Source organism: Colletotrichum karsti, assembly GCF_011947395.1.
Source record: "Colletotrichum karsti strain CkLH20 chromosome Unknown Scaffold34, whole genome shotgun sequence".
NCBI classification, from domain to species: Eukaryota; Fungi; Ascomycota; class Sordariomycetes; order Glomerellales; family Glomerellaceae; genus Colletotrichum; species Colletotrichum karsti.
Genome location: NW_024065934.1, coordinates 25646 through 46890, shown reverse-complemented (window position 1 = coordinate 46890; position 21245 = coordinate 25646). Strand labels below are relative to the sequence as shown.

At 55.6% G+C, this 21245-nt stretch overlaps 4 protein-coding genes across 4 annotated transcripts; 1 reads left to right on the top strand and 3 right to left on the bottom strand.

Annotated features, from left to right (window-relative positions):
- Positions 1-7060: 7060 nt before the first annotated feature.
- On the top strand, positions 7061-10791 carry CkaCkLH20_09429 (von willebrand and ring finger domain containing protein; the record flags this gene model as incomplete). Its single annotated transcript, XM_038892144.1, has 5 exons — positions 7061-7268; positions 7403-7747; positions 7808-8510; positions 8562-8794; positions 8846-10791. 5 exons carry the CDS (start codon positions 7061-7063, stop codon positions 10789-10791), a joined length of 3435 nt encoding a protein of 1144 aa, XP_038742380.1.
- A 752-nt stretch (positions 10792-11543) lies between these two features.
- On the bottom strand, positions 11544-12789 carry CkaCkLH20_09428 (uncharacterized protein; the record flags this gene model as incomplete). Its single annotated transcript, XM_038892143.1, has 4 exons — positions 11544-12034; positions 12133-12251; positions 12313-12491; positions 12676-12789. The coding sequence occupies 4 exons, from the start codon at positions 12787-12789 to the stop codon at positions 11544-11546; spliced, it is 903 nt and encodes a 300-aa protein (XP_038742379.1).
- Positions 12790-16213: 3424 nt separating this feature from the next.
- CkaCkLH20_09427 (uncharacterized protein) lies at positions 16214-17293 on the bottom strand (the record flags this gene model as incomplete). Its single annotated transcript, XM_038892142.1, has 4 exons — positions 16214-16455; positions 16511-16857; positions 16917-17143; positions 17192-17293. 4 exons carry the CDS (start codon positions 17291-17293, stop codon positions 16214-16216), a joined length of 918 nt encoding a protein of 305 aa, XP_038742378.1.
- A 1916-nt stretch (positions 17294-19209) lies between these two features.
- Positions 19210-20877, bottom strand: CkaCkLH20_09426 (cytochrome P450; the record flags this gene model as incomplete). The annotated part of the gene is made up of 4 exons (XM_038892141.1): positions 19210-19468; positions 19520-20136; positions 20192-20722; positions 20809-20877. The coding sequence occupies 4 exons, from the start codon at positions 20875-20877 to the stop codon at positions 19210-19212; spliced, it is 1476 nt and encodes a 491-aa protein (XP_038742377.1).
- Positions 20878-21245: the final 368 nt, after the last annotated feature.

Here is a 21245-nt window from a genome sequence, read left to right as displayed (position 1 = left end):
TAAAGTCAATCCAACAAGAGCCGGGCATTGCAACGTCTTTCACACCTCACTCTCGACGGCCTCAGCCGCTAACCGCCGTTTCCCGTGTCGGCGAGAATTGACGATGAGAGATGGCCGATCCTACCCCAAGCTCTCTGTGGACAGCCACACGTGGCAAAGATGACGGTATAGGAGATAGTCGGCTAGCCCAAGATTCAACCGGCGCGCATCATTACTAGAGTCAGCAATCACATCGCCAAAAGAGCCGGGCATATCTTCAGTTCCTCGCGAAAGCCAGGTACACGGGCACTCGGTGGCACTAGCGGGGCAACCCTGTCTGACGAGGGCGAGCACCAGTCTGTTTCAACGACTCTCCGGAGATATCTTCAAGATTGAACACCATCGAACCGCAGACGGTCGTCAACGGACAGGAGGGTCTGCTCTGACGATGAGATGCTTTCGGCGCTGCAGGCCCAGGCGGCACATCCGACCGGTGTGGGACCCTCGAAGGATTCCGATGTGCTCATGTATGATGTGGTGCTAGGGCGCCGAGAGTTGTCCGGATAGCTGGCACAACAGGGAAATAGATGAGCCCACCACCCACACTCAATGTCAGTCGGCGATGGGAAAAAGAAAGCATGGCCAACGCAGACCGCGGCAGACCTCGTTCGGATCGGTTGACGTACCAGATCGGGGCCGGCGTCCGCATCGTGAGAAGATTCGAGGCGCACAATAGCTGAGTTTTGATATCGTTACGTATCCGAATGGGGGCTTCTCTGAAGAATCCGACATGATCGCGCTCATCATTCATCATTCCGAGCTTGGACCACTCGCGGACGAAGCCAGCGCTGCCCGTCATGAAACCTCTCGATGGTGTTGGCCAGGAATGCAGGGTACATGACGAGAGCTGCCACTGGCACCGTCAAACCATCTGGACCAACGCCAAAGGGAAAGGCCGTACCGGCGAGACGGTATTCCCAAGACGTCTGTCGAGGTCCGGCGGCGGCCACGACTTCTGGTCTGTGAACAATTTCCGATCCGGCCCCGTTTGTGATTCGAACCGAGCCACAGGGATCACCCTCCTTTTTCTGCAGGGAAAACTCTGCCAACAGAAGGCGTCGGTTGGAAGTGAAAGTGTGATAATGATGGAACGTTTGGCCCCTGTTCTCGCAGTGATGTAACTCAAAAGAGGGACTCCCCAGTAATATCCAGCACAGGACGGGGCCGGCCCCCAAGAATTGCCTCGTCTTGATGCGCGCCAGAGATGGCTTCTGCGTGGTCCAAAGCGTCGGAGAAACACCTGAAGCAAACAATGTCGATGTCAACTGCCAAAGAATGGCCGAGACACATGACAATTATCCGTGCGGGCGACCTGTTGTGCGCGTCTGTTTGGAAGAGCATGTTGCACGATTCGGGTCGGCTCTCTTGGGCCCCACGGCGATCCACTGGGTGATCACAGCAGGTCAAATCCGGGCAAGGCGGTGACCCTCGTCGACGGGGAATTTGATGCACATATCCGTCCCCACGAGCTAATTAAGCGTCCCCTTTTTTGTGCGTCCGTCCGGCCACGGTGGACGGTCTTGTCCGACGTATGCAGAGACCGTATTTGCGATGTTAGTTGACTGCGAGCGTCCGTCGTAGTCATCCGAAAGGAACCTCGTGTTATCTCACGGAAAAGCTCTGTTGGTCAGTAATCCGATGATCAATGTCCGAGCCCTGTCAGCTCGAAGAATGCAATTGAGGGCAGGCCGATGCACCTGAAAGGTACCTCGGAATCGAATGGGAGCAGGACTTATTCTGCAGGCCTAGTGTCACTCGGCAGCACGGTGCTTTAGCTCAGACTTGGGCACGCTAGATGGCGTTCTGGAAATAGCCAGGTCCCGGGCAGACGGGCGTGATTGAACAATGCCATCATCGGGCATCTGCGGGCGCGGCTGACGTGTGTTGGCCGCATTTCCTTCCCTTCGTCCAAGCAACGCCTGTTGCGTAGTCTGGAACTCCCAATGTGTGATGTATGATGTTCGTACATGGTCACCAAGTTTCGCAGGCCATCGTGCTCCGGAAGCCGTGCCGTGGGAAGCGGACGGGTGGAATATGATCGACCCGCCCCGTACGCCGTATGGGATGAAAATTAGCGCCTCCGGTGCCTTATTGACGGGCTGCTCGCGTCTGTCGCGGATGTCGAGACTTTCGGAAGGGTGCGATCCCGTCATGCCGTTTTGGAGCCTATCGACTCCTGGAAGACCGTTAATGGCGGGGTTAAATCATGGATAGCTGGCCAGACGGACACCTCGTCCAGGCCGTCCCCCAAATCTCACAACGACGTCGGGAGGCGAGAGGGCAAACGGCGCTACAGCAGGCGAAGGTTTGCGCTTGACCAAGACGGTCCAGGGGTCCCGTTGCCCCATTGGATTTGGATTCTTCAGTGGCATTTTGGCTTCCAAGCCCTTCCTTGCCACGTGCTGCGAGTCGTAGAGGCCCTTGGAGTCATCTCTCAGGCATCGTGCCACTCGAGCGGCCTGCAGGGAGACCAAAACGATCCAGCGGTACGGGAAACGAGATGAAATCGGGTCGTTATCTCGCAGCAACAAAGAGATTTCTCCAGGTTGCCCATGAGTCTGCCTGAGCTGGGGTGCGAGGACGTAGGGGTCATGTGTCGTTGGAGCGTGGATGTTGATCCAAACACGGCTGGACGGCAAACATGGCAAACTTGTCATTCGATGCCCTCCATCAAGATGAGAGGTTTGCGCACTGATGTAAGCCCAGCTGTTGACCGTACTGCGTCGTCTGCTGGATCTCTGGATGTGAGATGGAGGCGGAGCGGACGGCCTCAGTAACACGACATGCCGTTTGTGCGACTACTGCATAGTAGCGTGCGCATGGCGTAGAGGGAGGTCGTTCAATCAGGGATGCTACCGAGAGGAGGGACGGGAAGACCCAATGGAATCTGGTGAACCCCAGACTTGTTGCGAACGATGACGATCGTAGTGGTGTGGTAGCTGTGGCGGTAGCGGTAGCGGTTCCTGAGCTGAGGGCGGTGGGTGTCGTGCCTTCGTGCGTAAGAGGTTGTTTGGGTGCTGACGTTGGGAGTCGGCGTCAATGCAGACATATCCGCGTGGTCTCGTGCGAGGCGAATGATTGGCGATGATTGTTTGGAGTCGGCGTGCAAGCAAAGCAGCGCAGCAGCGCAGCAGCGCAGCAGAGAGCGAGCAAACTTGTCTCCCATGCTCTCGGTCAGGTCATGGACAATAATAGCGTGGTAACGGGGTGGGAACCCTTGCGCTGTGCGACAGACCTGAATGGGGTTGCGCAGAGGAGGAAGGGATCCCCTATTTGGTGATTGAACGCGGATGAGGAGAAGAGGGGGTTTTCTGGTGCGTCCGATATTGATGAGAAGAAGGGCGATCCCAGGATTGGGGGACTGTCGACAGCATCATCCAAGCCGGGAAGATGGGATTCGACGAGGCAGAGGCAGAGGCAGTCTGCAGGGTGAAGAGAGAAAAACCCGGGCGGCCGTTTCCTTCCTTTGGAAAGATGCACTTGCCGGGTTCAGGGGGGGAGGAGAAAAAAGGACGACCGGGGCTCGAAGACCGGGGTGGTGGGCCAAGGGCCAAGGGTCAACGGCCGTGGGCAGCTCGTCAAGGAAAAGAGGCACCAAAAGGCCAAAAAAGACACCGGTTCGGGGCTCCTGGTCTCGATGAGCAAAGGCGACTGGCTGAGAAGGGCAGGCGTGGAAATTTCCAACCTGCCATCCGGTGGAGGAGAGGATGAGAATGAGTCGCAGGTACTTTGATCGCCTGCATATTTGCTGCGTGTGATGATGTACCTGCGGCCTCCACCGGTTGGTCAGGTACATCAGATTGCCTGCGGCCGTGTACCTCGAATGGCCTGCATGTGAGTCGAGGTGAGGTACCTCAGTTTGCTCGACTTGGGGTTGACGAGCCGTGGTAGGAGAGTGAATTGCCTTTGCGGTGTTGAGACGCTACATGTCATGTGTGTCTGTATGAATACCATCACCACTATGAAATTCTCGCGGGGGAGGCCCTCCTCCGCCTTACGCTACACCTCTCTGCAGACACTGAATCAAGCCCACCAACTTCAAGAGAGGGGCGTTCATGTGCAGGCAAGGCAAGAAACAAGGCTTTTGCGTTTGCCCACAGACGGTGTTGTAAGCCCGGGGTGTTCCTCTGGCGGCCAGTTCGTGATGGGCATCTAATTCCTGATGCAATGCACAACGGACGGCTTGTGCGAGGTACTGAGTACTTTGTACACCATGACAGACCGGCTGCAGAATACTTAAATTGTACCCCGTTTATGAGAGTTGTGAAGCGAGGAGAGGGGGTACCGAATTGTATCCCGGACGAGGTGTCATTGGCAGAGACAAGAGCACGGTCCCCTCGCCAAACTCTCATTCTGGCCGGGTTGACACGGTCGATGACCAAAAGGAAAAAATGACAGTGAAAAGGTGAGAGAGGCAAAAACATCGGATTCATCAATCTTCATGCCCGAGCAGAGTGGACTTGTCACTCACAAAGTTGATCAGCCGTATTTAGCTGTCAAGTCTGCAATTGGGACAAAATAGACACCACTCGACGGTAAACGGAACACGGAGGACACAGGCCTCGTTGAAAATGATGATGGTACATAGACGAAGTTACCCAGATGCAAATCCAATAAAAGCCCCGGTTTTCCTGCCTATTGTCTCCTTGTTGAATGCCTATCATTGCCATGCCGTGTGCGAAATAGCTTTTTTACGAACGACACGGACGCCGTAGTCGTCTCCGTCGACATATGTACGGATATCTCCTTCATTACCGGAGGCGAAAGGGGAAAGGGGCATTATTGGCTATTTGGCACAAGATTGGAAGCGGCTCAACCATTGAATCGCTAAGACAATAAGATCCGCCTCGTCTTGGGGTCGATTATCCAATCCAACATTCTACGGACTCGGCGCCGGTCAATAGTCGCAGGTCCACGCCCGGCACCTCCTTTTATTCTCCGCGACGGATAACTCGTGGCGGATTGGGATTACACTGGACCGATCATCTCTCCTGAAGCCCACCTTGGGCCTTCGCGGAAGTCAGAACCCGGTCCGTACAGAGCACACGAGGGACAACTCAGATTCGGCTTCTCGAGATCCATCGCATCTCCAAAAAGTCTGTTCCTGGGGCACGCTTTGGTGTCCGATCGTCCTGCGCCGCGCAAGCAGGGCAAACAACACGGCCGTCCTCACGCACAGCCTGTTGTCCAGGTCGTCCGTCGCCGGCCTGCATAAGGGCACACCACTCGCTGCCTCTTTTGGTCTTCCAGTGACTGTGACTGCGAGCAAACACTCATCCACGTCCGAAGTCCCGAATCCTGACAACGCGAGCTTGGGTTTGGTCGTTCTAGAGGTCTAGAAGGGCCACCGGGCACGTACCACCTCCTCAGATACGGCCTCGCTGGCGGCGCAGTCAGTATTCGTGGCCATGGGTTGAATAGGAGAGAATGAGTCCGATAGACAAGTCGACCAACCTTATGACCAAGCAAGGTATCTCTTGTCCAGCCCAAGAAACTCTAAGGTGCGATTCCGGCACGCCTTGGATGGTGATGTTCGTGTTCAAGGGTTCAGATGTCCATCCACGCTAGGCACCGTACCGTACACTTTGAGATGCATATCCATTGCCACAGTATTCATCGTTTCTGCAACGCATCAGCAGGAAGAGGAAGAGGAAGAGGAAGAGGAACAGGAACACAGCCATGCCAGGGCTCCCTACAGCCTACAGCTACAGGCTACCAGGTTTAGCCGAACAAAGAAGCCAAGGGGAAAACGTGCAGCGGTACAGACCTGACGGCAGAGGTACCTGAGATGGTACGGCAGGTCAGGTACCAGACCAAAGTACCTCACCCCTGGTCGGCCTCTTTCACCACCTCCCTTTCCCTTTCCACCTCACGTCCCACGTCCCACGTCCCACGTCCACGTCCCATCCTGAGTTGCCTTAGCTGCGTCCCACAGACAGGCCTCTTTTCCCACTCCTCATCAACCCCGTCCACGCCTACGTCTGGTCTTCCATTGAGTCTTTGCCTCTTCGCTCTATATACTTCCTCTCTTCCCCGTTTCTGCGCCCTCTCGCAACACATAGTACCTTTCCCTACCGTGCTGGCGGGCGCTCCCGACAAGACAAACCCAGAACCAGAGAACCAGGACCAGAACCATCCGACTTCTCGTCTTCACCACCCTCTTTGTCGACCTGACACGCATCGGATACTCGGATTGGAACACCCATTTCCCCCAATTGCGGCCCTTTTCTCACCTGCTGCCAACGGCGCCGCCAATCGCATACAAAACCACCGCTGCCGCTGCTGCTACCACGACTAAACCCGTCAGAGTCTGACCCGACTCCTCTACTGGCCACCGGCCAATTCATTTCGACTAACACACCTGTAACGACCGAGACACGACGCATCATCCGCACACGACGAATTGAAGAAGACTCCATCAGAGGAACCAAGGAAATCTACCGACTTGCGACGACGCGCGAACCTGCTGCACCTGCACTGCTCCCGCACCCGCACCCGCTTCCGCCAACGCTTCTTCTGCCTGAACTCTCGATTGACTTTTTCGGCTGTTCTTCTCGACTGCGGTTTTCCCGTTTCTGTCAAACCACCATCATCGACCACCCTGCAGTCATGCACCTTCAGTCTGCATCCCATTCGGCCCAGCATTGTTGATACAACCATTTGAAACACCCTGCCAGGCGTCCCAGTCCCACGTCCTTGCGTGACACCCGCCACAGCCACCCACCCGGGGCCGACATCAGGTCTTTTCTTCTTTTTGCGCTTTACAGCACCTCGCCAGCATCCACGCCTTACCAGTCACGCGGGTGGAGCCCCCAGATCGTCTGCCTCTCTCGTCTATACCGGCCGCCGCTCTGATATCACCTTCCGTTCTTAAAATATACTTCCCGCCCAGCCCTCCTTCACACCAACCCGACCTCTCCTACGATTCGACGATTCGCGCAAACCCCGACCTACGCCATTCACTCGACCAGCCGATCCATTCACCCACGACATCGCCTGCTCTCCATCCGGCCGCTTCCTAATGTTTAGTCGGTCTCGCAAGGGATCGAAACCCTTCGGCTTCGGAAGCTCAAGCAGCAACAAAGACGGCCAGGGCAACCACCACCTCGATTTCGGAATCGTGAGCCCCAAGGCGGTAAAGGACCCCTACCGTCCTGGAACCGCCACCACGACGCGATCGAACAACACCTGGAACGATTGGACGGATGCACCATCTTTCCCTGAAAAGAGTACGTCCACCCTTGACTTCTGCTTCAGACCGTCCCGAGCGCAGCGAAACGCCTTGTGCGTCTCAATTGCTGTCGAGCCTGCCCGTGCTTTTAGACATTTTGCGCAAACTTTCCGCTGACAGCTTCCACCACAGACGTCTCCATAGCCGCAGGTCGCGGGGCCATCCACCGACCAGAAACAGCTACCAGCTCCTCAGAAGCCCACCGGAGAGGCGAGAGCTACTCATCCAGCACCATGGCATCGGGCGCCGGTAGGAACAGGAGGGAGCGCACCTTTGTGGGGAGCGAGTGCGCCGTCTGCGAGGAGCCCTTGGAGCACACGCTGCGCGGGGAGCGCATTCTGCAGTTTTCATGCTCACACGTTTCGCACGAGGCATGCTTCTACGAGTTCATCCGCGAGTTCGAGTCGCAGTACTGCCCCTCGTGCGACGCGCCTCTGCACCTTGACACTAGCCGGGGCGGCAATGTCTTGGATATCGGTAGGCCCCCTCTGCGCTCCTCCCTGTCTAAGACATCGCTGAATTCTCATGTCGCCACAGAGAAGATTAGCAACCTGGTGCGATCGGTTTCATCTACCGACAACAGGTCAAATCACACGCCCACGCCGACGGCCCAGGCATGGGAAAACCCGACGCCGGTGCCGCAGCGCCCCACCAGCATTGAGTCGAACCAACGGAACATGCCCAGCACGCATACCCGCGAGAGCGCGCCGAGGAGTATCGGGCGCGACAGGGAAAGCAGCCAACCGCCCGCGTCGGAACGATACGGCCCTTCGAGACACGCGCGCAGCGACAGCGAGGCCACCGGCGTCGCCTCGTCTGGTGGATATCCCGAGACGACGCAGAGCGGCCCGCCGCGCCGGCACGACTACGATGTCCAGGCGATGGAGACCACGCCGGGCAGCCCCCGCGCCATCACGAGAAACCCGATTCCCGCGCCGACCGTCACGGTGCGCTCAGAGTTCCCCACCATCAACCGGTCGCGGACGCAGCAGACCTTGACCTGCCTGATTACCGTGGAAGTGCCCGACAACAAATGGCGGCCCGACCCCGAAGACCTTGGGTCCGCTCCTCCTGGCCCGCCCGCCGTGAACGCCAGAATCGACGAGGCATTCGCGAGACCGCCGTCCCCGGCCCGCAGCGCACCGCGATTCTACCCCTACGAGTCTCGGGAGGTGCTGGAAGAAATGACCGAGACCCTGAGGAATCGCGTGGACAACTGGCACGGGCTGGATTTCAGCAGGTGAGATTCAATAAGCGGCTCTCGGCCAATAAGATGACTGACACTCTCCAGATTCGGCAAATTGCGCCTCTACGGCACATTGCGCGTCGGAAAGGACAAGGCCTCGTGGCAGGAGCTGGAATGCTTCCTGTTCGCCGAGATGCTGATCTGCGTCAAGGAGAAGAAGGTGCCCATCCCCGGGCAGTGGGACGAGAACGGCATGCCCAAGAAGACAACCAAGTGCACGCTCAAGGGATCAATCCTCATCAAGAAGCACCTCAACGAGGTCTCAGAAACTGGTAATAGTGAGTGCCCCTCGAGAGGCCACAGAACCTGGCGCTAATCAATCCACGCAGTCGATGAGAACATTCTCACGCTCAACCTCTCCGTGGCCGAGCTGCCGCAGTTCCACCTCCGCTTCGAAAACCGCAACCAGCTGAAGCTGTGGCACCAGGCTCTGCTCGACCTGAACGCCGTCGAGACGTCGCCTGTCCGCAGCCCGGAGTACGACAGGGGCGAATTCTCAGAGACGGAGGAGGATGACTGGCAGCGCGGATCGAGACAGCAGAGAGTATCGTCAGTCGCCTCGTCCTGGGGCGGACCCAAGTCTGTCACCACTGCTCCGACAGAGTACACTAACTTCCAGAGGAGTCCCACCATGCCCGCATCTGTACACGTCCCCATCGACGTCGTCGTTGTGGTGCCCATCTCGTCGTCCATGCAGGGCGTCAAGATCAACCTGGTCCGCGACGCGCTCAAGTTCATGGTCAACACCCTCGGCGAGCGCGACAGAATGGGTCTCGTCACCTTCGGCTCCGGCGGCGGCGGCGTGCCCATCGTCGGCATGACCACCAAGGCTTGGCCCGGCTGGAGCAACGTCCTCTCTTCCATCAAGCCGGTCGGCCAGAAGAGCCACCGTGCCGATGTCGTCGAGGGCGCCAACGTCGCGATGGACCTCCTCATGCAGCGGAAGTACAACAACCCCATCGCCACCATCATGCTCATCAGCGACGCGTCGACCTCGGATGCCGACAGCGTAGACTTCGTCGTCTCGCGAGCTGAGGCCGCCAAGATCACCATCCACTCCTTCGGCCTGGGCATGACTCACAAGCCCGACACCATGATTGAGCTGTCGACCCGCACCAAGGCCTCGTACACATACGTCAAGGACTGGATGATGCTCCGCGAGTGCCTCGCCGGCTGCCTCGGTTCCATGCAGACGCTCTCGCACCAGAACGTGAAGCTCAAGCTGAAGCTGCCCGAAGGATCGCCGGCCAAGTTCCACAAAATCTCCGGCGCCCTGCAAATTACCAAGCGGGCTACCGGTCGCGACGCCGAGGCCTCGCTCGGCGACCTCAGGTTCGGCGACAAGCGCGATGTCCTGGTGCAGCTCGTCATCGTGCCGGACAACACGTCGCAAGAGCAGCTTCCCCAAGATCCCTGGGACAACATCGTCTCTGGTCTGGAGGCGCTGGGCGGAGCCGGCGAGGGCGACGACCCCCGGATCACCTCCGTGGAGGAGGTGCCCCTCATCCAAGCAGACCTCACCTGGGGAGACATCCTGCGCGACGGCACGCTGTCGCATCTCCCTCGCCCCTCTCTCCTCGCGATTACGATGCTCCCCGCCCAGGCAAAGCGGAAGGAATCGTGGGCCAACTCGCCCCCGATCCCACCCCACCCTCACATCGTCCAGCGCCGCATGGAGCTGCTGACGTCGGACATGCTGACCCGCGCCTTGACGCTCGTGTCGCGCGGCCAGCACGACCGAGCGCACACCCTACTGAACGAGACCCGTTCCATCCTGAAGGGACTCGGAAAGGGCGGCCTTCCTCCGATTCCCCCGCCGCCCCCGCCGAACAGGTCCCTTCCATCCACCCCTCACCCCGGAAACGACGCTTCGCCCTCCATCACCCCCGACAGGAAGCAGTCCCCGTCACCGACTCAATCCGCCAACTCATCCGCGGTCAACGGGTTGGCCCCCGCCGGCGCAATCGGCCGCAGCCGTTCGAACGACGGCCTCGGCCTCGGGGCCGGCATCGACGCCAACACCGTCGCCGCCCTCGACTCCGAGCTGGAGAGCAGTCTGGAGTGGATCAGCCACCCCGCCGTCTTCGGCCGCGACAGCCGCAAGGCCGTGCTCCAGGCCATCGGAGTCATCAGCTCCCAGCGCGCGTTCACCTTCCGCACACCCATCGAATCTCTCTGGGCCGGCCGGGTCACGGGTGTGAAGAAACTCACGTCAAAGAGCCGTGAGTGGCGAGACGAGGGAGGCGGCGAGGGCGGCATCATGGAGGAGGCCTAGAACAGCCGCCTCCCTCTCGCCTTGCTTGTTTTTTATGGCTGGCTTTAAAGGAACACTTGGACGTTTGGACGACCAAGCGGCGGCGCATCGGTTCCTTGGGACAAACACATTCTTACGGTCGTTACCCGGCATGGCTTGTCTTTTTCCAACATCATACCCCTGATCTACAGCTCACTTATTTGTTGTTGTTTTTTCGCCCATATAGCTGCTCATGTCTTTACCGCTCCGCAGCGCATGCTTTGCCGGAAAGATACCACATTTGTTTTTTTCTTCTTCGTTTACACCGTGTTCTGACTCCGAGTTACTGTCCTCGAGAGACGTCTGGTTGTGGTCCCACGACACTGTCTGATGGGACCTGCGTTTTGTGTAATTTTTCGTTTCTGTCATGTCACTGATGCCGGAGTGAGGGAAGGGGATGGTCATGTACCGGATGGGGACCACGGAGGAGGGGATATTCGGTCGCGGGAACAAAAGTACGCTTTCTTGTACATGATTGGGAATGGACGGAGCCGAACGTGCGGGAGCTAAGAGCAATATAACTTGCTGTTGACATGCCACAACCTCTGCTCTTTCGTGATGATGTGATGATGCCGTGCAGGATGGGATAGGGAATACCAAAACGATGAGACTTCGCCTTCAGTTGACGTCGTCGTCATCGCACGTAGGTATGTTCGATGGTGTAGGACATATCTGCCTCGCTAGCAGAGTTATTATTCGCTACGCGTCTTGCCCGCAGCGCAGCCATCAAACAATCACACATCCTTCATCACGTCACGAGTACCGTCGTGGTGGGCAAGCCGAACCTCCCTGTGATGAACATGATGAGCACATACCAGCGGCAAAACGAACAGGTAAACCGACTCGGCACGGCTGGTGTAAATCAGCCGATCGAACACGCATTCCGGATCGATCAAGGTCAGGAACGGATGGAACCTGTCACCCGCGCGCCCCCGTTTGTAGACTCGCACGCCGGACTCTGCTCCAACGTCCACGTAGCCTTTCTGAGGGCGTATGCTTTGATTCAGCGGGGTACTCAGCCTGACGGATCCGATGGTCTTGAACGCAGCCAGCACGTCTTTCAACTCGCCGGCGCTGCTGGACTTTCTGATGCCGCGGAAGCTGCTCTCGGCGTCGATCCCGCACGCCCGCGATCCAGACGTCGACCCGCCGCAGGCCCCGAAACCGATCCAGACGCAGCCAGTGGAAGTCGTAGACGTCGTGGCGGCGCGGAAGCCCGGGCAGGCTGCAGTTGGCGCACATCAGCAGCGCCGGGAAGTCCGGACTCAGCGAGAGCTCCAGGCTCCGGGCGTGCTCGAAGAAAGCTGGTGGCGTCGCTCTTACTTTGGTCGTTGTCTTCATGGCCGGGTGGAGGGCGCAGTGGCCGAAGAACATTTAGATTGTCCGCAGATCGGTGAAGATGAACGTCGTCGACTCGTATGGATTGGAGACGCTCTTTGGAACTGGGGCGATCAGTACCGAGGAGCTTTTCGAACAATTGGATTCAGGTTGTCCGCGACCTACATCAGCTTGCACGACAGCAGCATGGGAAGATACACGCTCGACGGGGGGCCATCGGGAGCGTTCTTCCCCTTCTTCATCTTCCAGCACACGTTGATCGAGGTACTCGATCCCCGAATAGCTTCAATGCCGTGCTTCTCGAAGCCGCGCTCGCCGCAGCGCCAGTGATTCATCCACGGGGACTGTAGGCGTCTGCCAGTACGGAGGCGCGCCGTCGTGCCGGTCTCTCTCGATTTCCCGGCCCGGCACGACCCCAAGCCGGACAGCCCGTTTCTCGATAATCCCGTTGCAGTTCGTCCTCGACCTGGAACTCTGTCGTGCACGGCCAGCGACAGAAGTGCTTGTCCGCGGCGGTGGCCGTGCCACGCGATGTGCTGGCGGGAGGCCGCGTGAGCGCCACGGGTGGAGGTAGACGGCGTCGCGGACCTCGCGCGGCAGGCTTTCGACGAAGGCGGAGTGAAGTTGTGGATCGTGGGGCATTGTGAAGTTGGACCGACTTGCCGATCGGATCGGTCGATGTGTCACAGGCGCTTCTGGCGGACGGCGAGATGCGGGCGGCAAGCCATTTATGTGCCAACAGCATACCGCGACACACGTGACTGCTTCTTACTTGGATCAAAAGGTCCCCAATCGAGAGGTTTCACCAAGCCACATCAGTGATGCAGCCATACCATGACTGTAAGCTTAGAGGTTCAGGGGCATGCATGAGGTCGATGCTGCTAGATTCGAAAGGGATAAACATGGTATTAGGTCTAAATTGGGGGCGATATGTTGTGTAACTCACCTCTCCACCGTCTAGCTCCAGCATTTCATGTTTTGTCACAGCTGTATCCCATCGAGTCCTACAACACGCCAAAAACGCTCAAATCGTATCTTTCATGTTCCGCCAGCTGCGGTAATTGGCTTCACTCCGCGCGAGGGGTCTCTGGCGTGTTGTGGCACTTGATGGGATGCCATGCTGGGATAGGTATCCGTCACGCCAAGGAATCCCGCAATGAAGAGTAAGTCCCCTAAGTCTCTATGGATAACAGAAAGTACAAATCCGTGTTCCTGCCGAGCCATAGCATTCGATGATGGTTTGCAGTCGGGGCGGGCTTGGATAACAGAGGAGAATGTCTGATGTCTTTTGCGAGCAAGATCTTACAGCCCAAGCTGGACTGTTCTGTTGTTGAGAACAAGGACCAAAAGCCTGACCAAACCGATCGTTGTGTTGCAAAAAAACCCCCGAAAACACAACAACGCCAGTCTTATGGATGTTTGGGGAGACAGTCTTGACCGAGACGAACTTAGATCAAGATGAAATCCTGGAAACCGGACTCTGCGAAGAGCAGACCCGGTCTGAACTTTTCATTATCTTCCAACAGACCGAGACATTCAGAGACCCAATCACCTGATGGAATTCCAAACTGAAAATATCCAAGTCGGCGAAAAGTGTTGGGTTCATCAGAATCCAATGTTTGCCCTAATAGAAGGCCGTGTACTTCTTCTAGGTAGTCGTCATGTGTATAACTCACTAAAAGAGGGAACAGATGTGTGCAAACTTCCCATCGCCAACGCTGCTCAGCAGGGATGGGAATGCCGTGTTCTGAGAAGAAGGACATGTCTTCCACGTCTTTATGCATCATGACAAAGCTTGAGGTCTCCTCAAATCCTACCGGCATCGTTGTCAAAGGTCCCCTGATGGCAAGTCCTCGTACGCCCGACTTCTGAACCGAATTGAGACTTAAGTCGGATTGAAAGCCTGGTATGTCGGAGAGGACCTGTATCCGCATACCTTCAAGTAGCTTCAAATCACAGATTGTGATTTCCTCGCCCAAGGAAGCCCAGGACCACGAAGGTGCGAGGGATACAGAAGGGATCCGTCGCGCCCTTCGTCGTGGACGCCAAACCAACGAGCCGGCAAGATCACCCTCCCAGAACCCCGCAACAAAATTGTCATCCAAGTTTGCTCCGACAAGGCGTGCGATTCCAGCGACTGCTGGAAACCGGTCCGTCGGGACAGTCAACTGGGTCCCAGCGTAAAACTCAACGAAGAGTCTCCACGTGTGATAAATTCGTTTTTTCGTACTTTCAGAATTCAAGGAGCGTATTGTCTTGTGAGGATCCGGGGATGGCAATGATGGCCCCATACCGACCTCCGGGAAAGTCTCGTTAGCGATGCCACGCGAGCATTCCCACCACAGTTGTTGTTCTGGAGTAAAATGAAGGACGGCAGGCGAAAGAGCCCTCTCCTGAGCAACCCAGGCCCGTGAACTCAGATGGCCTCTGGCGATCTTTTCAGTAAAACCCCACACGTCCACTGGGATATAGAGGCCTTTGTGTCGTTTGATGTACTCCCCGCTTAGCGAAGTGGGCAGAAGGCAATCCACTCGCATTGGGGGGTCACTGAGCGGCAGTGCTTTCCGCTTTCCAAACAATCCCAGGCTGCCGTCCTTATACCCAGTTGCCGCGATGTTGCATTCCGCATATCGGTAGACATCTCCCATGGTCACTGCCTCTTGTTCCCAGTCGTCTGTTGAACTTTGTATAATACAAAGACAGTCGATCCAGATATAGTTGATACCCAGTTGATCAGCCATGTATAATGCATCTCGAAACAATTTGGATAGTTGTTGAACCGGTATTTCCTGTGTAAGTGTTCTATAATTATGGCTTTCCAACATAAACTGAGGAGTTGTCCCCCAACAATGGCTCAGCGTGACGTATCGAATCTCTGCTGCGGGCAAATCGCTCGTTTCGCAGAGCTTCGCCGCAACGCCAGAGGGTGAACTGCCGGATTTGCGAATTTGAATCAAACGGGTCGGAAGACGCTTCTGGGTGACTTTGTGAGACCGACAAGGAACATGGTGTAAGCACTGTTGTAGCCATGATCGAGCCAGCTCGATGCTGGTCGCTGATTTGGCCGTCGTTGTCTCAAGATCAGGATCTGGCGATCAGTTAGCCCAAATGACGAAGAAAAGTGATTGTTGCCTCACACACCCAAGTATTCAGGCCCCGGCCTCAAAAGGCCGATTGAACTGAAATAAGCATCCGTTAAGTAGATAGTATGTTCCCACTCCAAGTCTGTAGCGGAAAGAATAAAACTTGAACCATAAACTTGAGTGACGCAACCATAAACTCGTGTCGGATATGGAGCACTTAATAGAGTATGCCTCCTTTTGGCCTTTGGGAGGATCTGACTGTTTGTGGAGCTCACTCCACGCCTCCTCAAGCTGTTTACAAAGAGGGCAGCCGTAGTCAACGGACCGCCTTAGTGACGCAAGAGAAGGGTGGTACAATCGGTCACCTCCTTCTTCAATATGCCCCCGCGGAAACTCTCGACAGATGGAGCAGAGCCGTGACGCCATTTTGTTTAAAGAATTTCGCATATCTTCATCCAGGGAGGCCGATGAATCGATTACTGTCACCTGCCGGTTGAGGTCATCGTTATCGTGGTCGTCGTAGTTCCCATCGTTCGATTCTGCTATCCCGTCAACGTCTTCGTTCTCGCTCGCGTTTGGGTAGGAGAACTCAGATGACGAAAGTTCCCGATTCCCCTTCACGGAACTTGGTTCCTTGGGACCGTCATCGGTGCATTCCATTGGATCGTGGAGAAGACACAGCTGAACAGAATGTGTGAATGATTGAAGTCTTGTCGAGGTCTCAATTTTCCCCGCTCGCATGTCTGAAGGTTTTCTATCTGATGAGTGGCACAGTTACAAAGTCTCATGCAGATCACGAGGACTCATCACACAATCTCTATGTTCTAGTTGGTGGATTTCAGGTCAGCCTGCATGAAGCAAGCCCATCCAGGCATTGTCATTGGCTGACCAGGCTGACGACTGCATGCATACGGATGCACCTCTCACGAGAAGAGAGGGTACTATTGCAAGGGCTTGCTTACTCATGAATGGGCCAAGATCATTCACCTCCCCTTCCAAGCTTCCTCTACCATCTCTTGGACAGTGATTGGGCGTATGTCCGGGTACTTGGCATTCAACCGATTCTCCTTTGGCATTTCCATCAGATGATTGATGATAAGTCGTCCGAAGAAGGAATTCATCTGCTTCGCCTGCCGGGCCGCGTCTCCCTCTAAATCCTCCAAAATAGTGGCATCGTCGTTTCTGAGTCTCTCTTCACTGTCGTACGTCACATCAAAAGTGCCGCCTGGCGCCGTGAATCAGCTCTCCGGTACAGACATTTAGGCATTGCAGCTACTCACCTCGAACACCCCGGATCGTGGCCAGCGCTTCGTTCAAAGTCATGTCCGATCCGACAACAATGCTGTACTCGGGCCAGTCGTCGGAGTCGAGGGAACGAACAACGAAGCGGCCGACGTCGTTGGAGTGAGTCAGGCTGAGGACATCGTCACCGGAGCCAGGGATCGCAGCTCTCCTGTTGCCGACATCGATGGAAAAAATACTTGGCGACAAGTGACTAGGGAAGTGAGGCATCCCCCAGTAGTCCATCAAGAAGCCGTTCACGAAACGGGTGTACTGGAGGCCCGAAGCCTTTAGCCTTTCGGCAGTCTTCATCCACGGTGTCGTGTAAGGTTCGTTTTTGACGTCTCTGTCATGAACACGTCAGCTGCATGCAGTGGAAACACTGAAACGGAGTCAAGGTCATACTCGGGTCTGTTGAGAACCCCAAACTCGCTGGGTATGAAGCGCCGCGTCGTCTTCGAAGCCACTGCTGCATCGATCAAGTTGAGCTGGGCTTGAAAGGATGCCTCGGAGTCTATGGAAATGGTGCTGATGACCGTATCGATCTTGTTTGATTTCAAGACTTCGGTCAACGATTCCACGTCTTCGTAGTCGACCTTCACTGACGGTGGACCGATTGGCGATGCATTGTTCTTGATGATATCAGCAAGGGCTATGATCCAATGTGTCACCCCGCTTACCTCCCGACTCAAAACGATGAACGAAGCCTTCGCAAGTTGAAGCTGTTCAACAATGGCCTTGCCCACACCACCTGTGCCGCCAGCAACAGCTACGACACCCATGTTTGCAATTGGGGAAAGAATATAGAGTACTTTGCTGAGTTTTCGTCTACCCAGAAGAATGATCGGGTTTCGCACAACACGGCCACCTTGTCTTTATATGCGATCAGGCTTCCATTGCCCGGCCCCGAGTGAGCCCCATTCACAATATATATCAATTACCAACGCTCAAGCCTCTCAAGGTGTTGACGGAGTAATTGGGAGCTCAGGTGGAAGAAACGGTTGTGTCGGGGCTCTCGGCCGCCGCATCCCACACGGGCCGTCCGTTTCATCCGGCCGCTCGGCGGACATTCACACCGTCGCGGAGCGGAGCGGGGCTGATTGTCTGCTTCGGCACGGCGGTTAAAGAGGTCCAGAGATGTCATTTCCACCCTTGGAGTGAACGCCGAGATACTTCGTCCGTTCGTCCGATGATCCCATCGTCTAAAGGTCGAGCCAGCTTCGAGCACATATGCATCATCCTTGCATACGGGTCGTACAATGACTCGGGCGGCAATGGAAAAGCTCGCGGCTTCGGCATTGAGGAGGCAATTCACTACGAGTTACAAACCGCTTTTCCTGCGGTGGAAGAGAGCGCTGTCTGCGTATTCCAGGCCTTGAAATGACCACGCCAGAGAGTCGGGAATAGGTTTCCGCTATCGAGGAAAGCTACGTCCAGAACACGTAAGAACTGCGGCTTTATTTGCTCAATCTTGTGGCAACTTCTAGATGTACCTATGTCTTTAAGATGCAGAGCTAAGAGACCAGTACTTCCACGTCAACAGCCACCTCAAATCAAGGGCTGGGCCGACTCAGCCCGCATCTCAGGCAGCATGCCAAGGGCGACATCTCAGAAAAGGTTTCAAAGATGCTCTCGATGGTGTCGACGAACCCGGTCCAACCCATCCTCCTCGCTTTGTTAAGACAGGGGGAGCCTGATCGGAGCTAGGCGAACTTGGCCATGTAGAAACTGTCGGGATCGGCGAACGGATCGTTAGTCACTCTCCTCACTCTGCCTCATGGTCTCTTGCCACGCTACCGCGTTTTTCTCTTCACGTGCCCAGTCCACCAGAGTGAACCGGGTCGTGCTTGTGAGGGGCGGCCCGTACCCGAGCGGCGCGGCCCGCCCGGCTGCTCCGAATGCTTTGATCTCCAGCCGAGATTCATCGTCCGGGGCGGAACGACGCCAGTCGCGCCAAAGCACCTCGACAGCTCGGGGAAAACCCTTTCCCGCACGAACAGTCCGTCATCCTGAGTATTGAAGTTTCCGTTCTACAGTCCGACTGTGTCGTTCAGCTGCTATTCCTGTATACGTGTTATGATATAGAAATGGTACCAGAACCAGGAATACCATGTGCTTGCTTACGTGAAACTCACCATATGTCAACTCTCATAAAACACCTGTTGTCAGAATAGACTCAGACAGGGGATACGCGCCAATCGTTTATGCAAATCTACTGCAGGGCCAGCAGATTATTCAAGAGAACACAACCATACTGATCCCACGTTCATTATGCTGCTAGTGGCCACGATGATCTGTCAGCTGGCTTATTCACTTTCACAGCATTTCAACATCCCTGCGTTGCGCTTCGCGTTACGGACCAAGCTTTCGCATCCAGATGTCATACGTGGAGGAGTACATCCAGCCGCCAAATCTGTCATCCAGCCGCACAAATATGACTATGCTCTGCACAGCTCATTATCTACCAAAAGCAGTGTTCAACTAAGAAAGAAAAGCATCCGATTTGTTGAAAATTTAGAATGCTGGACTTGTGTACGTATTGACACATTCCCAAACCTCAATCTCGCACAGTTGACAGACAATACAGACCCATCCAGTTGATAACAAACAACGAACCCTTCGGTCTCCTTCGCAACATCTTCGTATACCTATAGGCTTTTCATTCCACACAAGGCGAGCCAAACCCTGCACGGTACCCTCACAACGATGTAACTTCGCAGCGTCTTCCTACCGGCCCTGCCAGGAAAAAGTTGTACATCTCCATGATGGAATCGTTCATGTTGTCCGATAGCCTCAGTCTCGGGCAGCTCTTCAGAAGCAGAGCTGCGCCTAGCCGGAGCTCCATTCTCGCCAGATGTATCCCAATGCAAACGCGAGTGCCTGCGCCAAACGGGCAAAAGCTCGCCTTCTGTTCAGGGGTGAGCTTAGCGGGATCGATCCACCGAGTGTAGTCAAATCTTGACATCGTCAGCCACTTGTAAAGTCGTCTCTACTCGCAAAGCACTTACCGAAGCGGATCTGGCCAAATTCGGGGATCCCTATGCATGCTGTATGCTTGGGTCTCGACCTCGTATCCGCCAGGAATAAAGTGGCCACAGATAGTAATGCCGTGATTGGGAACCACCCTGGATAAATTGCCAGGGACAGCGCCATACAGGCGGAGTGCCTCCTTTATCACAGCATTCAGCAGAGGAAGTTGTTCCAATGCCGCGTCGTCGAAATCCTGGCGCAAGGAGCTCAATTCCTCAACGAGTCGGTCCCGAAGATCCGTGTCTCTGAGAACAGCCCAGGTGATGTATGTCAGAGTGTTGGAGGTCGTATCAGCTCCAGCGAGTATGAAATCGCTGGCTTCGATCCGGATATCCTCATCCGAAAGGATGTGTTGAGCCTCGCCTGTCGACTCACTCTTGGCTACCATATTGGCGAAGAGGGTCTTTTCATGGTTGCTCCTGTGGAGCTTCGCGACGGCTTCCCGACCAAAGGCGATCAGCTTGTTGCCGGAGTTGAGTGCTAGCTGAATAGATTTGATAGGGATGTAGCGGCAGATCAGGCACAGCAGTGGAAACTCGACCTGGAGAGTCGTGCTCAAAGCGGCGGCTTCCAAAACTTCGACATATTCGTTCTTCTAGATCGAGTGTTAGTCCACACTTGTTCGGCACCTGCGTAAAGACGTTTTTTACCTTTGCAGATTGCAGCAGCTCGAATGATTCCCCGAATGAGAGGGTTCCAATGACGTCGGAAGCCATTAATACCCACCATTTCAACACATCCGAGTTTCCGTGGGCCGCCTCGTTCTGTATTCGGCTGACTGCCATCTCGACTTTTGATCTAATGATCGCCTCGCAGTTTTCGCGCAGGAAGTTTTGTGAAAACGGCCGAGCAAATAGTTTTCGACGTGAGGAATGGTCTTTGGGGTTTCGCATGGCGAAGAATGCGAGCCCGCCGAGAGCACCCCCTATCAGCTGCTCGCACCATGACGTCTTGAGGAAACCAGATCCGATCTTGTGGATGGCGGAAAAGCCTTTGAGGTCTGCAATGGCAACTTGCTGAGGAGAAATACGCACGACGGGCCCGTGGCGAAGATGAAGGCTGTGAACGTAGTGCATCCGGCGACCAGTGATGGTGTGAAACTTCAATACGTAGTGAGTGAAGCTGGAATACCAGGGTCCCGGTATCCGTCGAAGAGGGTTTCTGAGAGCCGCAGATGTCACCTGGTGAATTCAGGCGTTAGTTGAGTAGCTTTCCCTGAAGGATTGTTGTACTTCGTGGGGTCGGCGTGGTTTGTGGATGTAGTTACCTTAGCCACGGATGCGAGTAGCAAAGCGGCGAGAACGCCATATAGGCCAATGGGTTGGAAGTTAAGCATGACTGACTGATAGAAGCAGGATCAGATGCCGATTCTAAATGTCGAAATGGGCGATCCGTCTTGCTAGAAATAATGCGAGGTAGGTCTGACAGAGGTCGACAAAAAGGCAATCGATGCTTGCTCTCGGCACGACGGCGGACTTCAGTCTTCGACAATCCCCAACCCCTAACCCCCAACATCAAGGTTAGGTCGCGTTCGGCATGGACACCATAGTTGTCAGAGACTCTCGTGGAAATCTCGCTGCCGCAAATCCCGCTCCCGGAAACTTCGCTGTCCGCACCCCGGTTCTACCTTGTATAAGCCGATATGGATGAAGAGTTACGCGGCAAGAACGCCGGTGGGATTGCCACTTGTGGGATTAAGATCAA